This window comes from Leptodactylus fuscus, chromosome 3 (genome assembly GCF_031893055.1).
Source record: "Leptodactylus fuscus isolate aLepFus1 chromosome 3, aLepFus1.hap2, whole genome shotgun sequence".
Classification (NCBI taxonomy): domain Eukaryota; kingdom Metazoa; phylum Chordata; class Amphibia; order Anura; family Leptodactylidae; genus Leptodactylus; species Leptodactylus fuscus.
In genome coordinates this window covers 116,228,518-116,244,112 of record NC_134267.1, presented here as the reverse complement: position 1 = coordinate 116,244,112, position 15,595 = coordinate 116,228,518, and the positions used below count along the sequence as shown (strand labels likewise).

Below are 15,595 nucleotides of genomic sequence, written 5' to 3'. Positions count from 1 at the left end.
ATGTTCTCCCCGTGTTTGCATGGATTTCCAACCCATATTCCGAAAAAAAGACATACTGATAGGGGAAAATGTACATTGTGAGCCCTATATGGGGCTCACAATCTACAAAAAAACAAACACCGGTGGTTTCCCCATATGTATAATTAAAACAAAGTCCGCAAAGGAAACCTCTGCAAATTTTCTATCGAAAGCACTGCAGGAAGAACTGCGATGCGTTGTCGCCACGATTTTTCCCACAGCATTTTTTGTGTTTCCGCCATGAGCAAACTGCTGAATTTTCGCCACGTAGGACCCTGGCCTTAAAGGTTTTGCAACCCTAACTGGATTTTTCATACTGATGACCTATCTAGCCAAATAGAAAAGGATGCAAAGAGTTGGGATTTGTGGAGGTTGTAAAAGGTCCTCTTCAGACTTCAAAAAAAATAAATAAATTATGAACAACTTATCTTTCCAAGTGATTTTTCTTTTGAGAAAAGTTGACAATACTTCTTGAACCGATTTACAATTCTAAATTGGCATCTGGAATAGGTTTATGAGGTGTAATTCATAGAAAACATTAGTAAGTAATATTCCTGCTAATATTATACTAAATGACAGTACATGCATGTCTTAATAAACAAAGCCACAGACGTGGTTCCTGCCAGAGATGATTTTGCTTATTTGGTTTTAGATAATGAACTTTAATTAGCTTATGTCAACTTCCGCATCTGGTACTAAAAGGCTCAATTGACTTGTGTAACATGTATGGTAGAAGCAGCTCCTTCTATACCTATTCCTATAGGGAAACATTTCACAGCATATACTTTATGTAATTATTCGTAAAGCATATATTACAGACAACCCTGTGTGTTTATATCACTTTCCTGCTTCCTATAATTTCACTATTAGAAAAAGCAAATAAATTCTGTAATGTAAGTTGTTGTCTAGCTGTGTCCCCTAAAACCGCTAGTGGTTTTTGTCGCAGTTTTTGCATAAGAATTTTTTCTGCCTCCCGTTCAGTTGTAGGAGATAGGGAATGACTTTTTTTTCCCCTCTAGTTTTTTTTAAAAAATAAAAAAAAAAGTCAGAGGAAAAAAATCTGCCATCCCCCTCCCATTGAAACGAATGGGAGGGTGTTTACTGAGGAGAATTATGAGAAAGGATCCATCTCAGAATCAACCTGCAAAAAACTCTGAATATACCCTAATACTTCATGTACACAGTCCCATCTTTGCTCTATAGCTGACCATACGTTGCATACTATTGGCAGACAGCTGGGTATAAAAAATACCGCAAACAGCTGTGCATCACAGCCATCGGCAGACTTTAGTGTGTATTGAAGCTTTCCAACCTGTTGGGGGATTATTTTTTGCGCCATAATTTGCCCTACTAAACAGAATCTACGCAATTTTAGTTAGTAAAATGTTTTCTGGTTAGCCTCTTAAGGAGGACCTTTCATGTGCTCATGCACATGCAGTTTTATATACCGCTGAATTCAGCGCACTGTTGGCTTTCCCGTTATGTGCCTCGGGGCTGGAGATATTTCGGCACTGATCTCTCCCCACTGTCAGAAGGGCATTCTTGACAGTCTTGTATCATCTCTGTGAGGAAACAACCCCCCACCACCCCGACAGTACTCTAACAGTCTTATACTGTCAGAGTGGGCGTTCCTCACCGCCCAGAAATGACTCTAAGAAATGCCTCCCTCAGTACGTCTATGGACAGCCTCACTGCCCAGCTAGACTGTCAGGAACACCCTTCTGACAGTGGGTAGAAATCGGTGTGAATGGCACCAATATCTCCAGCCCCAGGGCACATAATAGGAAAGCTGACAGTGCGCTGAATTCAGCTTTCTAGTTGTATATAAAACCGCATGTGCTTGATAGGTCCTCTTTAAGTTGTTGATATTCAGCAAATGGCCACCTTACCACCTTATTCAATATTATATTCAAATTTAAAGCATACCTCCAGTTATAAAACAACTTTTCATAAATGAAAAGTACAGGTGTATATAAGAAACTGTTATATCTAAATAAGAAGATCTGTTTAGTTTGCCACTTATTAGGCTGCTCTCCTCCTAATTGTTATCAATAAGACTGTTTACATAAGATTCTCTCTGTATTCACATCACATACAGAACTGTATGAAGAAGGAAGGGGAGAAGGCTGCTGCTGGCTAGGTATTGCCTCATTCTAGTCTTAGAGCTAGTTCACACGGGGGCAAGGAGGCGGATTTTGCCTCAAAATCTGCCTCCATACAATGGTGGTCTATGGAGACCACTAGAGTTTTTTTTCCCGATAGCGGCATGTCGCTGCTAGCGGAAAAAAGAAGTGAGCTGCCCTTTCTTCAGACGGCAGCAACCTGGCGGCAGCCCATTCATTTGACCTGACTCCAGGAGGGGGAAGCAGCAACCGAGACGGTTGTGGCAGGCGGGTTTTGACCCAAGAGTGACGCGGCTCCCTGCATCACTCTCTGTACCAAAACCCCCACCCCGTGTGAACGAGCCCTTACGTTGAACACTGTAGCAGAGAGTAGCATTAGCTACAATTTATATGTGCGTTTTCCAACAGCCTCCTTCTACACCTTGCTGACATTTTGGAAGAAGTTTACGTTTCGAGACCTTCGTGAACTTGTAAATAAAGATATATTTTCTTCTAGATATGGATGGAACTTAGGTTACACGTTTCTTCTCCATTATATCTGTAAAGCACAATTATTAATACTGATATGAAAAACTACTACTATAGTACTACAAGTCATCTTATCTAAGTCACCATCTTACATTTTGAGACGTCTTATCCTTCTTTATAAACCTCTGAAGTCCCTAATGGAAATGGACTTCCAACATCCACCACAATAAATGGTATGGTCCCCTCACCTTAGTAGCAATCTAAAAACCACACAATCTGCGAGGAAAACAATGAGCTTAAAGTAAAATTGTGCCTTTTTGAAGTTTTCAAACACGTTGATATTCTGATATGCTATCATTAGAAATCAGATAATTATTTTCAATAAACAATTTTCAGAATTTTAATAAAAAGAACATTAACAAAGCACATAAACAACCACAGTCCATCACGGTCTGAGTATAGCCGTCCTATTTGTCATCAATTTTATCCTTCTCACTTGATGAAATAATTTGTATATCAAACGGTGTGAAAAATGTCAATATTGCCTCTGCGTCCTTTACGTCAAGGCTGTATTCTCCAGCTACCTTCTCTGGTGTCCATGTATTTGGAGATTTTTTGTGATTGCTCAAAATAGTCAATGCCTCGACAATAGAAATCTTTCCTTTAGGAACACTGTCCATTGTAATTCCTAAACTCTCGTTTCTCATCACATGCTTAGGAGGCCTCAAATTCTCTTGGATAGGTGTGGGCACTTCTTTTACCTAGTAAAAAAAATAGAAAAATATAAGAAAAAAAACAAAACAGCATAAAATAACCAGTCCTGAGTATGGACTGCTTGTGGATGATGCATACGTATTCCATAACCATCTGGTACAGTTCTGAAGGCCAAATACACTTTAATTCGCCACTAGCTGATGTTGCAGTGGTGGATATTCATTAGACAGTTGGAGAGTGGGGAATGGAGGCCTTGTCTTTACTGTGACAAGTAATGACTAGAAAAAATTTGCCTAAAGTCCCCCCAGGGACTGGACTTAAGATATAATGAAGGTGTTGAATGTCTACCTAGCAGTATATGTATATGACCTTAAGGAAAACTTTCAGAGATCACCCCTATTAATCTTAATCATTTGTAGTTCTAAATATTTTGGTGTTTGCAGCATCCATTTCAGTTTGATATATCTAATAACTGATGGACACAGTAATATTTCAGGATTGAAATGAGGTTTATTATCCTAACAGAAAATGTGCAATATGCATTAAACCAAAATTTGACTGGTGCAAAAGTATGGGCACCTCAACAGAAAAGTGACATTAATATTTAGTAGATCCTCCTTTTGCAAAGAGAACAGCCTCTAGTCGCTTCCTGTAGATTTTAATCAGTTCCTGGATGAAGGTTTTTTGGACCATTCCTCTTTACAAAACAATTCAAGTTCAGTTAAGTTTGATGGTCGCCGAGCATGGACAGCCCGCTCTCAAATGATCTGAAAACAAAGATTGTTCAACATAGTTGTTCAGGGGAAGGATACAAAAAGTTGTCTCAGAGATTTAACCTGTCAGTTTCCACTGTGAGGAACATAGTAAGGAAATGGAAGACCACAGGGACAGTTCTTGTTAAGCCCAGAAGTGGCAGGCCAAGAAAAATATCAGAAAGGCAGAGAAGAAGAATGGTGAGAACAGTCAAGGACAATCCACAGACCACCTCCAAAGAGCTGCAGCATCATCTTGCTGCAGATGGTGTCACTGTGCATCGGTCAACAATACAGTGCATTTTGCACAAGGAGAAGCTGTATGGGAGAGTGATGAGAAAGAAGCTGTTTCTGCAAGCACGCCACAAACAGATTCGCCTGAGGTATGCAAAAGCACATTTGAACAAGCCAGCTTCATTTTGGAAGAAGGTCCTGTGGACTGATGAAACAAGGATTGAGTTGTTTGGTCATACAAAAAGGTGTTATGCATGGCGTCCAAAAAAAACAGCATTGCAAGAAAAACACTTGCTACCTACTGTAAAATTTGGTGGAGGTTCCAACATGCTTTGGGGCTGTGTGGCCAATGCCGGCACCGGGAATCTTGTTAAAGTTGAGGGTCGCATGGATTCCACTCAGTATCAGCAGATTCTTGAGAATAATGTTCAAGAATCAGTGACGAAGTTGAAGTTACGCCGGGGATGGATATTTCAGCAAGACAATGATCCAAAACACCGCTCCAAATCGACTCAGGCATTCATGCAGAGGAACAATTACAATGTTCTGGAATGGCCATCCCAGTCCCCAGACCTGAATATCATTGAACATCTGTGGGATGATGCGGGCTGTCCTTGCTCGGCGACCATCAAACTTAACTGAACTTGAATTGTTTTGTAAAGAGGAATGGTCCAAAATCCCTTCATCCAGGATCCAGGAACTGATTAAAAGCTACAGGAAGCGACTAGAGGCAAAAGGAGGATCTACTAAATATTAATGTCACTTTTCTGTTGAGGTGCCCACACTTTTGCACTGGTCAAATTTTGGTTTAATGCATATTGCACATTTTCTGTTAGTACAATAAACCTCATTTCAATCCTGAAATATTACTGTGTCCATCAGTTATTAGATATATCAAACTGAAATGGCTGTAGCAAACACCAACATATTTAGAACTAAAAATGATTAAGATTAATAGGGGTGCCCAAACTTTTTCATAGGACTAATATATAAATAATATATATATATATATATATATATATATATATATATAAATAAAAGTTTTCCTTAAAGAGGACCTTTCACCATTTTGCACACAGGCAGTTCTATATACTGCCGGAAAGCTGACAGTGCGCTGAGTTCAGCGCACTGTCGGCTTTCCCGATCTGTGCCCGGTGTGAAGAGCTTACGGCCCGGTACCGTAGCTCTTCTATGGTCAGAAGGGCGTTTCTGACAGTTAGCCAGAGACGTCCTTCTTCACAGCACAGCCAATCGCGCTGTGCTGTGAGAGCCGGGAGGAACGCCCCCTCCCTCTGCTCGAAGTACTCGTCCATAGACGAGCATTATCAGGGAGGGAGGGGGCATTTCTCCCGGCTCTCACAGTACAGCGCGATTGGCTGTGCTGTGAAGAAGGACGTCTCTGGCTAACTGTCAGAAACGCCCTTCTGACCATAGAAGAGCTACGGTACCGGGCCGTAAGCTCTTCACACCGGGCACAGATCGGGAAAGCCGACAGTGCGCTGAACTCAGCGCACTGTCAGCTTTCCGGCAGTATATAGAACTGCCTGTGGGCAAAATGGTGAAAGGTCCTCTTTAAGGTCACATATAAGGATATGTTCCTTGCTATAAAATAAATGTTTAGTAATTTAAATGTTTAACAGTCTTTCAGTTTTATAAACACATTTTAGAATGACATAAAAATACAAATAATAGTACAAAGTTGAATATTTTTTGCAAATATATGCTGCATAGGGCAAGAGGGGGAAAATACGAGTGACTTCTTTGTCCAAAAACAGCATGCTAATTGACAAATGGAGCGGCATGCTTCCATATTTACTTATTTTTAACCTGAAGCAGCAAGAGATCCATTCAATGAAGTACACAGTGTGACTTGGGAAGCCAATGTGCGAGCGATTCATAATGGGCCTCAAAGAGAGCATATTAACAACACACAGAATGAAAATACAGGCCACAAATCTAAGCAACGCAGGTGACACATTATGTAGCTTTTCAGGTACAAGATAATTGCAAGGAAGGAACATCATGAAAATGTTAATGGTGGATAAATATTCATTAGGAAAAAACACTATTATTGAAATTAGTAAGTAACGGGCAGAATTTCTTCGATGTGTCGTAATAAAGCAATGTATTTTTTCACAGACCTTTTTTTTTTTTTTTAAGACCAAAACACATGATATATTATAGCTGCAGATCCTCTCATATATACTGACTTTCTATTAATGTGGGTTACCCTATTAGGGCATATGTATCAGCCCAACATCTAACAGCTTTGGCAGATCTGGACAGTTTATGCATTCTCTTATGCATTGGTCCTTCAACTTGCCCGCTGCATCTTTACTGTGTGACAAGTCATTACTTGGGTTTTTCTGTATGTCAGGGTCTGGGGTTGCTAGGTGGGGTGGCATAGACACAAAAGTCCAGTTTCTTTAGTCCAAAACAAAGGCAGAGTTTATTTTCACTCAAAAAAGGCAGTGCAGCAACAAAAGGAAACAATACAAAAATAAATACCTGCCCGGCTAGGCTCTAACTAAACATAGAATAGGTTACCTCACCTAGAATAACAGAAATCCAAAAGCCAGTTGAGTCACTCAGGACACAGCTCCAAAAATATGACCTCTCTGTCAGCTCTCTAGCAAGCTCTGCCAAAGTGTTGCTGCTGGAGCAACTTCTTAAGCCTCCTTGACGAGGAAACTCTCTGCAGCTGAGTCGCTGCCAGAACATCCCCAAAGTGTGGACTGGAGGGGGGTTGAATGACAGGTCCCACTACCAATCCTACCTGTCATTCCTAAAAATCCAGCCCAGTACTGAGCATTTACCAAAATGCTCAGCAGACAAAAGTTGTCTGCTGAGAACAAACATCCCTGGAGTGTTCTCATCACACCCACCTGAGTAGTCTAGGTGAGATGTACACCCCCTCCATTACCTGACCAGCCATCGGCTTACATGTAGCAGTTATAAAGATCGGTTTATAGCCGAACTGACTTTGCAGACAAGAAACAACCCCTTTAAGGTTGAACACTGTAGGAACATTATACCTCCAGTTTTATTTCTTTTTGCAGTGCAGATAATAAAATAAAGGTAAATGTCCTACTTTTTGTATGCATTAGTTTTATAAATGAAATTACGATCTTCAAGAGACAAATGCATGGATTACCTATAAAAGGAACATATAATGGAAGGACCTTCTTAAGTAAATGGCTTTTCCATAATAACTTCAAAACTCAATGGGGGCTGGTGTAAAATAAGAAAGAAGTGATACTTTCCTACCTACCTACAGTCATGGCCAAAAGTTTTGAGAATGATACAAATATTAATTTTTACAAAGTCTACTGCTTCAGTTTTTCTAATGGCAATTTGCATATACTCCAGAACGTTATAAAGAGTGATCAGCTTAACAGCAATTACTTGCAAAGTCAATATTTGCCTAGAAAATGAACTTTATCCCCCAAAACACATTTCAATATCATTGCAGCCCTGCCTTAAAAGGACCAGCTAACATCGTTTCAGTGATTGCTCCATTAACACAGGTGTGGGTGTTGATGAGGACAGGGCTGGAGATCAATCTGTCATATGATTAAGTAAGAATGACACCACTGGACACTTTAAAAGGAGGCTGGTGCTTAGCATAATTGTTTCTGTTCTGTTAACCATGGTTATCTCTAAAGAAACACGTGCAGTCATCATTGCACTGCACAAAAATGACCTAACATGGAAGAGTATCGCAGCTAGAAAGATTGCACCTCAGTCAACAATCTATCGCATCATCAAGAACTTCAAGGAGAGCGATTCCATTGTTGGCAAAAAGGCTCCAGGGTGCCCAAGAAAGACCAGCAAGAGCCAGGACCGTCTCTTAAAAGTGTTTCAGCTGCGGGATCGGGCTACCAGCAGTGCAGAGCTTGCTCAGGAATGGCAGCAGGCAGGTGTGAGTGCATCTGAGGCGGAGACTCTTGGAGCAAGGCCTGGTCTCAAGGAGGGCAGCGAAGAAGCCACTTCTCTCCAGAAAAAACATCAGGGACAGACTGATATTCTGCAAAAGGTACAGGGAGTGGACTGCTGAGGACTGGGGTAAAGTCATTTTCTCTGATGAATCCCCTTTTCGATTGTTTGGGACATCTGGAAAACACAGCCATGAATAAAGAATGGTACCAGAATGTCCTCCAAGATCAACTTCTCCCAACCGTCCAAGAGCAGTTTGGCTATCAACAATGCCTTTTCCAGCATGATGGAGCACCCTGCCATAAAGCAAAGGTGATAACTAAATGGCTCAGGGAACAAAACATAAGAGAGATTTTGGGTCCATGGCCTGGAAATTCCCCAGATCTTAATCCCATTGAGAACTTGTGGTCAATCATCAAGAGACGGGTGGACAAACAAAAACCTACAAATTCTGACAAAATGCAAGCATTGATTGTGCAAGAATGGACTGCCATCAGTCAGGATTTGGTCCAGAAGTTGATTGAGAGCATGCCAGGGAGAATTGCAGAGGTCCTGAAGAAGAAGGGTCAACACTGCAAATATTGACTTTCTGCATTAACTCATTCTAACTGTCAATATAAGCTTTTGTTACTCATATGATTGCAATTATATTTCTGTATGTGATAAAAACATCTGACAAACACACATAAAAACCAGAGGGCAGCAGATCATGTGAAAATATAATATTTGTGTCATTCTCAAAACTTTTGGCCATGACTGTACATCCAATGCATGGACTGCCTGGGCTATAAGTGCAAAGCTTAGGTGACCACTGCAAACAATCATTGGCCTCAGTGGTCACATGTTAAAGGGGTATTCCCATGTACATAATTATTTTTAAATTTGTAGATAATTAAAAGTTAAACATTTTTTGCAAATATAAGTAATTAAACATTTTAAAGAGTTTTAAAGATTTTCTCTACATATCTTGTGGTCACAGCCTGTTGTCTTGATCGATTGCCAGTGGATACGACCATCAACGCAGAACCTTTCTACGGTCAGAAAATCAGCCATGATTTCTTTAGAGGCCGGGATATCTTCTGATACATGTAGTATTCGTGCCTAATAACCCAGCTACAATAAGAAAATCATGGCTGGGTTCCTGACAAGTCCCAGACCATAGAAAGTTTCTGCATTAGTGGTTGTATCCATTGTCAACCGATCAAGACAACAGACTGTCACCACTAAGAAAGTTAGAGAACATCTTTACAGAATGTTTAATTACTTATATATGCAAAAATGTTTAATTTTTAATTATCTACAAATATAGATATGATTATGTACATGGGAAATCCCCCTTTAACGGACACCAACTAACGTTAATGTCACATTAGCATCAGTTAGTGTTAGTGTCCGTTTTTGTTTTTCATACTGTTCATTTATTTTTATTTTTTGTTTTGTTTCTACTTTCTGAGCATGCGCAGAAAACAACGGACACAAAATAACGTACAGTAACTGATGGCTATCAATTACTGTCCGTTATAAGTCTGTTGCCCATAGACTTCAATGTTTAAAAATAACGGGTACTTGCCGTCCGTAAAGAATCCGTTTTTTCAAACGGACACAAAAGTCCTGCATGTAGGATTTTTTACACCCAATCTGTTAGGACTTCTGACAGATTGGGTGTAAACGAACACTAAGGGACAAGATAAAATCTCATGAAATAAATGGAAATTTTAACGGATTGCTGACTGTTCAGCTAGTGTCCTTTGCAAAAATCTTGTAATGTACAAAAGCTACGACATTGCTGACGGTCACCAATTGTAGTGTGAACACCTCGCTAAGGAGCAATTATTTTAGGACACTTCCTTTTTTTTTTTTTTCTTATAACACATTTTACCTATTTATAGCCATTGTATTCACAAATCAGCAATCCTGGTTGGATTGCGTGAAGTTAGTGATATATCCTTTAACCTATGGCAGTGTGAGACAGGATGGCGTGGTTGGAAAATAATTGAAATAATCAATGTCAGCAAGTTCACATCAATTAATTGAGCTGACTCTTGGTTTCAGTTATTTTTCGATTAATTGTCCATCTCTAGACTATTTTATTATCCTACTGATATTTATGATTCATGGTTAAGATCTTTATGTCATCAACTGACAAAATCAGCTGCTTCCTAAAGGAACATTGTAATATGCACTCAAGGCTGGCTTTACAACGCTTTTTTTTTTTTTTTTATCTCAAGAACAGCATGCAGTTTTTAATTTCAGTAATGAGTAACACATTTCTACTGCGCCAGTAAACCAATTTTCAATACAGTGGATGTTGGCATATGGGTAAATGTATAATAGAAATGTTCTACTCAGTACTGCAAGTAAAGACAGCATGCAGCTCTTTAGTATCAAAGAAAAAAAAATGCTGTATAAACCCAACCTTGTTAGGATAGGTCATGAATTGTAGATTAGTGGAGACCCCAAACCTGGGACCCCTGTGGATTAGCTGTTTAAGGCTGGATTCACATCTGTGACCAGTGTGACATCGGGGGTCTTTATGCAGGGCCAAATGTACTTTTTAGGTATACCATTTTGGGGAATGTCTGTTCTTTTAATCGCTTTTTATTTATTTATTTTTCTGAGAAACAAAATGGCAATTTTACTAGTTCAATTTTTTCCCGATACAGTATTCACTGTATATGAAAAACATCTTTATATATTTGTACAAAGGCCATCTTGGACATGGGGATGCATAGTTTGTTTGTATTTATCTTTATTTAAGATCTAGGGAAAAGGGGCGATTTGTATATTAATATTTTTTTAGATATTTTTAAAACCTTATGTTTCATAATTTTTTTAAGCCAGCCTACCATCTTTAGATTACTTGTCTTATAGACTGCAATACTACTGCACTGCAGTCTAGGAGCGTATCGCCATATGCTGATTATTGAGGCCTTACACAAGCAAGCCTCAATAGGCACATAGTAAACACAGGCCTTGGAGCCTTCATAAGGAAGAAAAACCAAGTCAGCTGGAGAAATTTTTAAAACTCTGAGGACAGAATGCAAGGGTACACAGCAGAGAATAGGTGGTTATGACAACAGCTCAGCTCCTGGCAGATGTCGGGAAGACATTAAGGTTGGTATGCCTACAAGAGAAAGTCTGGCTGGGTCTACAGCCAATCAGAATTCTGCTTCACTGTCCAATCCTGAGCTGAGGTGAAGTATTTAAACTCTGCTTGAGGCTACTCAGGTGCCTGCTATTGAATGTAGTTAGGTTTGTGTTCTCTGAAGTTATCTGTTTATCTACTGATTCCTTGGTTAATGATTTCAGATTAATCGCCTGGTTATCCATTTTCTTACTGACTTGGCTTTATCTGAACTCTTGGACTTGACCCTGGCTTGGACACAGTTAGGCCGGGTTCACACGGTATTTTGGACTGGAATTTGACGCGGAGGCCGCCTCAGATTCCGGTCTAAGAAATGGGTAGCTGCGACTGGATGCCGTTGCCGTGCACCGGCATCCAGTCCTGGTACTCTGATGTGGATTAGGCCAAAACGAATGGGCCAAGTCGGGAGTGTCTTCAGGCGGATGTCACAAGGCGTATCTGCCTGAAGAATGAGCATGAGTATGAGCTTCTTTTTTCCAGGAGCAGGACCATTCCCAGTAAAAAGAACTAACCAGCTGCCATTAATTTCAATGGGAGCCGTTTTTTGGGTCAGGATTTTGAGACGGAATTGACCTCAAAATCCTGACCAAAATACCCCATGTGAACTCAGCCTTATTCTTCTGATTCTATTGGATCCTCTTGTGCTCTCCTTGCAGGTTTCTCTGTGCTGTAGGTTTACTGGTTTGGTTGTTGCCTGCATGTGCACCCATTTTCTTACACTAGCATGTGGTAACTTGGGTGTGGTAACTTGTGGTCCCACATTGGTAGACTCTGTTTGTTGGAGACTAGACAAAAAATTCCAGCTGCACCAAAATAAGTGGGGTGGCGTCTTTTAACAAAACTTGAGTTGGTGGAGATGGTAAAAGGTCTTTAAATAATTGCCAATATTTACCTGGGGTGATGGATCTGTGGAGTCAACGAACACGTCTTTCAACCGTGTTAAGTGTTGATCATCTCTTTTGTGAATTTTATCCTGAATGTCAGGGTGATCTAAAAAAAAAAAAATAAAAAAAAAATAATAACATGCAAACAAGTCTGTGCTTACAGCAGCTAATCCAGCCAAGCATAGTTGCAGTGTGAAATATTACAATTAGACACTTGCCTTAATCTGCTCTACAATATTTTTAAAGGGAGTCTATCATTTTTTAAGTAAGCCCACATTGGAATATCTTTTATAAAGGCTATTTCACTCCTACTTTTTTTTTTTAATTACCTGTTCCCAGCCGTTTTTGAAATATTCCTCTTTTCAAATATGCAAATAAAGCTCATTTTACACAGGGGGCATTACCCCTGTGCTCCGAGCCCCTTTACTTGCTTGTCATGATCTTCACAGCATCAGCAGTTGCAAGTCTCTTCAGCAAGATCAAAATCCCACTTGTGCACAGTTCCACCCCTTGAGGAAGACAGTAAGGCTGGCTGGTGGACCATGCATTGTACACTGGGCCTAAACCCAAAATGGCCAAGAATACAGAGCATGCACAGGACTTGCAGCTGCTGATGCTGCAAAGATCATGACAAACAAGTGAAGGGGTTGTGAAGCGCTAGGAGGCTGGATCACGCTAGGTCGCTGCTGTACTTGGAACACAGGAGGAACACCTGACTGAAGGGACTCCTTCAGTAGAATCCACCTCAAAATCAGCACCAAGCTAGAATGTGTGAACATACCTCAAGAGTCAACTAAAACTGTAAACCTTTCCATGTCAGTACAATACCTCAAGAGAATACTTTTATAATACAGCATGTTTTGTAACATACCACAATCCCAGACTACACTTGTGCCATCACCCACCAATCACAAGTTATATTCCACCATCTTGTGACAGCACTATCCAATCCTAGACTAAATTTGGATAAGGCTGGGTTCACATTTACACCCACTCTACGTTCAGGAATTCCATTCCCCATTTTGTCAGAAACCCCGGCGGACCCCCATTATAGTATATTGTCTCTACAGCTAACCGTTTTTTAAGTGTACAGGGCATCCGTTTTTCAGGTCCCCAAGCAGACCTGAAGAACAGAAACCCAAACGCTAATGTGAATCTAGTTTACATTGTGAACTCAGTGTCCATTCTCAGAACAGATTCTCAGAAGGTCCTTGGGATGCTGTTGGCATCTAAAGGGGATGTGTGGGATCCCAGGGGTATTGCCTTTGTGTGTTCGGTTCCATGGGTATTGCTTGTGTTTGAAAGGAAGTTCTGGAGCTGGTCCCATGGTGCTGCCACCTTTGTGCAAGCTTGGGAGTCCTGCAGTGCTGCCTGTGTGGGGGCGAGGGTTGTTGGTGGGCCCCGAGGTGTGTGTGTGTGTGTGTGTGGGGGGGTGCTGCCTCAGTGTTGGAGGGGTCTGGCACCTGCAGTGTTGCCACCTATGTGTTATAGTGATGCCCACTGAGGGGAATAGGGGGGGGTCCAGTCCCTAGGGGGCTGCCGTCTGCATTCTGAGAAGGTCCGAGGGGCTGCTGTCTGTATGCTAGGTAACTGCTGTTTTAGCAATCTGGCACTTCAACATTCAGGTCAGCCGACGGACCTAAGCAACATAAAACCTGGCGCACATGTGATCCTAGCTTTACTCTTGTAACCCCATCACATAAGATGCCATTGGCTGGTTAATTCCATGAGAGCAGGTAATACTAGATGGGCACAGGTGTGTGTGGGGTTATGGTGATAGCCAGTGGAGTTTTTTTTTTTCTTTTTTAATAAATAAATAAATAAAATGGTTAATGAGGACTGTGTGTGTGTGTGTGTGTGTGTGTGTGTGTGTGTGTGTGTGTGTGTGTGTGTGTGTGTGTGTGTGTGTTGGGGGCCTACCTGTAGCAACTACACAATACACCAGGACAATGAACCTACCTGCAGCAACTGCAATCTAGTCAGGTCAGTAGTGAGACAGCTAGAATGGAGTTGCTGTATGGAGAACCTACCTATAGTAACTACAGAATACACCGAGGCCATGAACCTACCTACAGTAACTATATACTCATAAATCAGACGCACAGCAATACATCAGAATTTAGTTCGATGTTACTTATGAACCGCCATATATTGTCATTATCACTTACAACAAGAAAGTGGCGCAAGTTATAATAAACATGTCAGGCGTCACTGTCCTGTTGAGACCATATGCGCACAATATCTCAGAACTGGTCTGGTGCAAATTATATATACATATGGCACATATATATATATATATATATATATATATATATATATATATATATATATATATATATATCTTCTTACAAACACACACATACATGTAATTTAGCCATATGTCCAGGAATGCGTGTTTCCTTCATTCCTATTGATTATACTGTATCTATGTCCCTCTTGGCCAGTTCTGGATCCTCCACTCTAGCTTGTCCTGTAGTGAGGTGACTAGATTGGAGTTGCTGGAAGGAGGAGCTGTCAGGGGTAACTCCATTCTAGTCGCAGCCATACAGTCAGGTGCATCAAGTGTAATCCCTTCCCTTCTGCTCTATATATCTGTGTGTGTGACATTAGTGCGCATTTCTGACACGTTCACACGTAGGACACGGGGAGACATCCAGCAGAACTACACGCATTGCAGTCCCATGTGACCCAGTGCATGACATGACCTCCACACAAGGACTTCATTTCCCTGCATGCACTATCATTACAAAGCGGCTGTTTCCGGAAGGCAGAACGCTTACGTCCGAAGCCGTAAAGAGAAGTTCTCTAACAGCATTCACCGTAATACGTTTACGTCAGTGCTCACTGCGCAATCTCCTATCTGCAGCGCCCCCTGGTGACAGTTATAGAAGGTCATGCACATAAGTTACTTACTGGACATCATAGCCTCTATAGCCTCCTTGGAGCCCGGGTGCATAGGCGCCGCGCTGGGCTTGTCTTTGCCGATCAGCCGGTGTGCTCGGGTCTCCACATTGAAGTTTCTGAAAGCGCGGATTAGGTTTGCGCCCATATCTGCTCCTGCAAGTACCTAAGAAGCGCCCAGCATGTCACACACTGCGCACACAGATGCCGGCTGTGCTGTGATTGGCTGCGGGGAACCTGGAGTATGATGACGGCTTCCTGTTCCCGCCTCCTCCCCTGTCAATGCTGCTTGTGTGTATATTTACAGGAAAGCTATTAGAGTGTATGAGCAATGGTTGTCAGTGACATCAACTCTGAAATATCTGGCATTGCACCCCTTAGTGATGTATCTAAGGGTAACAGAATTATCACACACATATA

The 15,595-nt window shown here is 41.2% G+C and overlaps 1 protein-coding gene across 1 annotated transcript; it reads right to left on the bottom strand.

Annotated features, from left to right (window-relative positions):
• Nucleotides 1–2,687: 2,687 nt before the first annotated feature.
• NDUFAF4 (NADH:ubiquinone oxidoreductase complex assembly factor 4) lies at nt 2,688–15,377 on the bottom strand. The gene is made up of 3 exons (XM_075268226.1): nt 15,188–15,377; nt 12,283–12,380; nt 2,688–3,370 (listed from the first exon to the last, which is right to left on the bottom strand). Exons 1-3 carry the CDS (start codon nt 15,321–15,323, stop codon nt 3,077–3,079), a joined length of 528 nt encoding a protein of 175 aa, XP_075124327.1. The 5' UTR covers nt 15,324–15,377; the 3' UTR covers nt 2,688–3,076.
• Between the last annotated feature and the right edge of the window lie 218 nt (nt 15,378–15,595).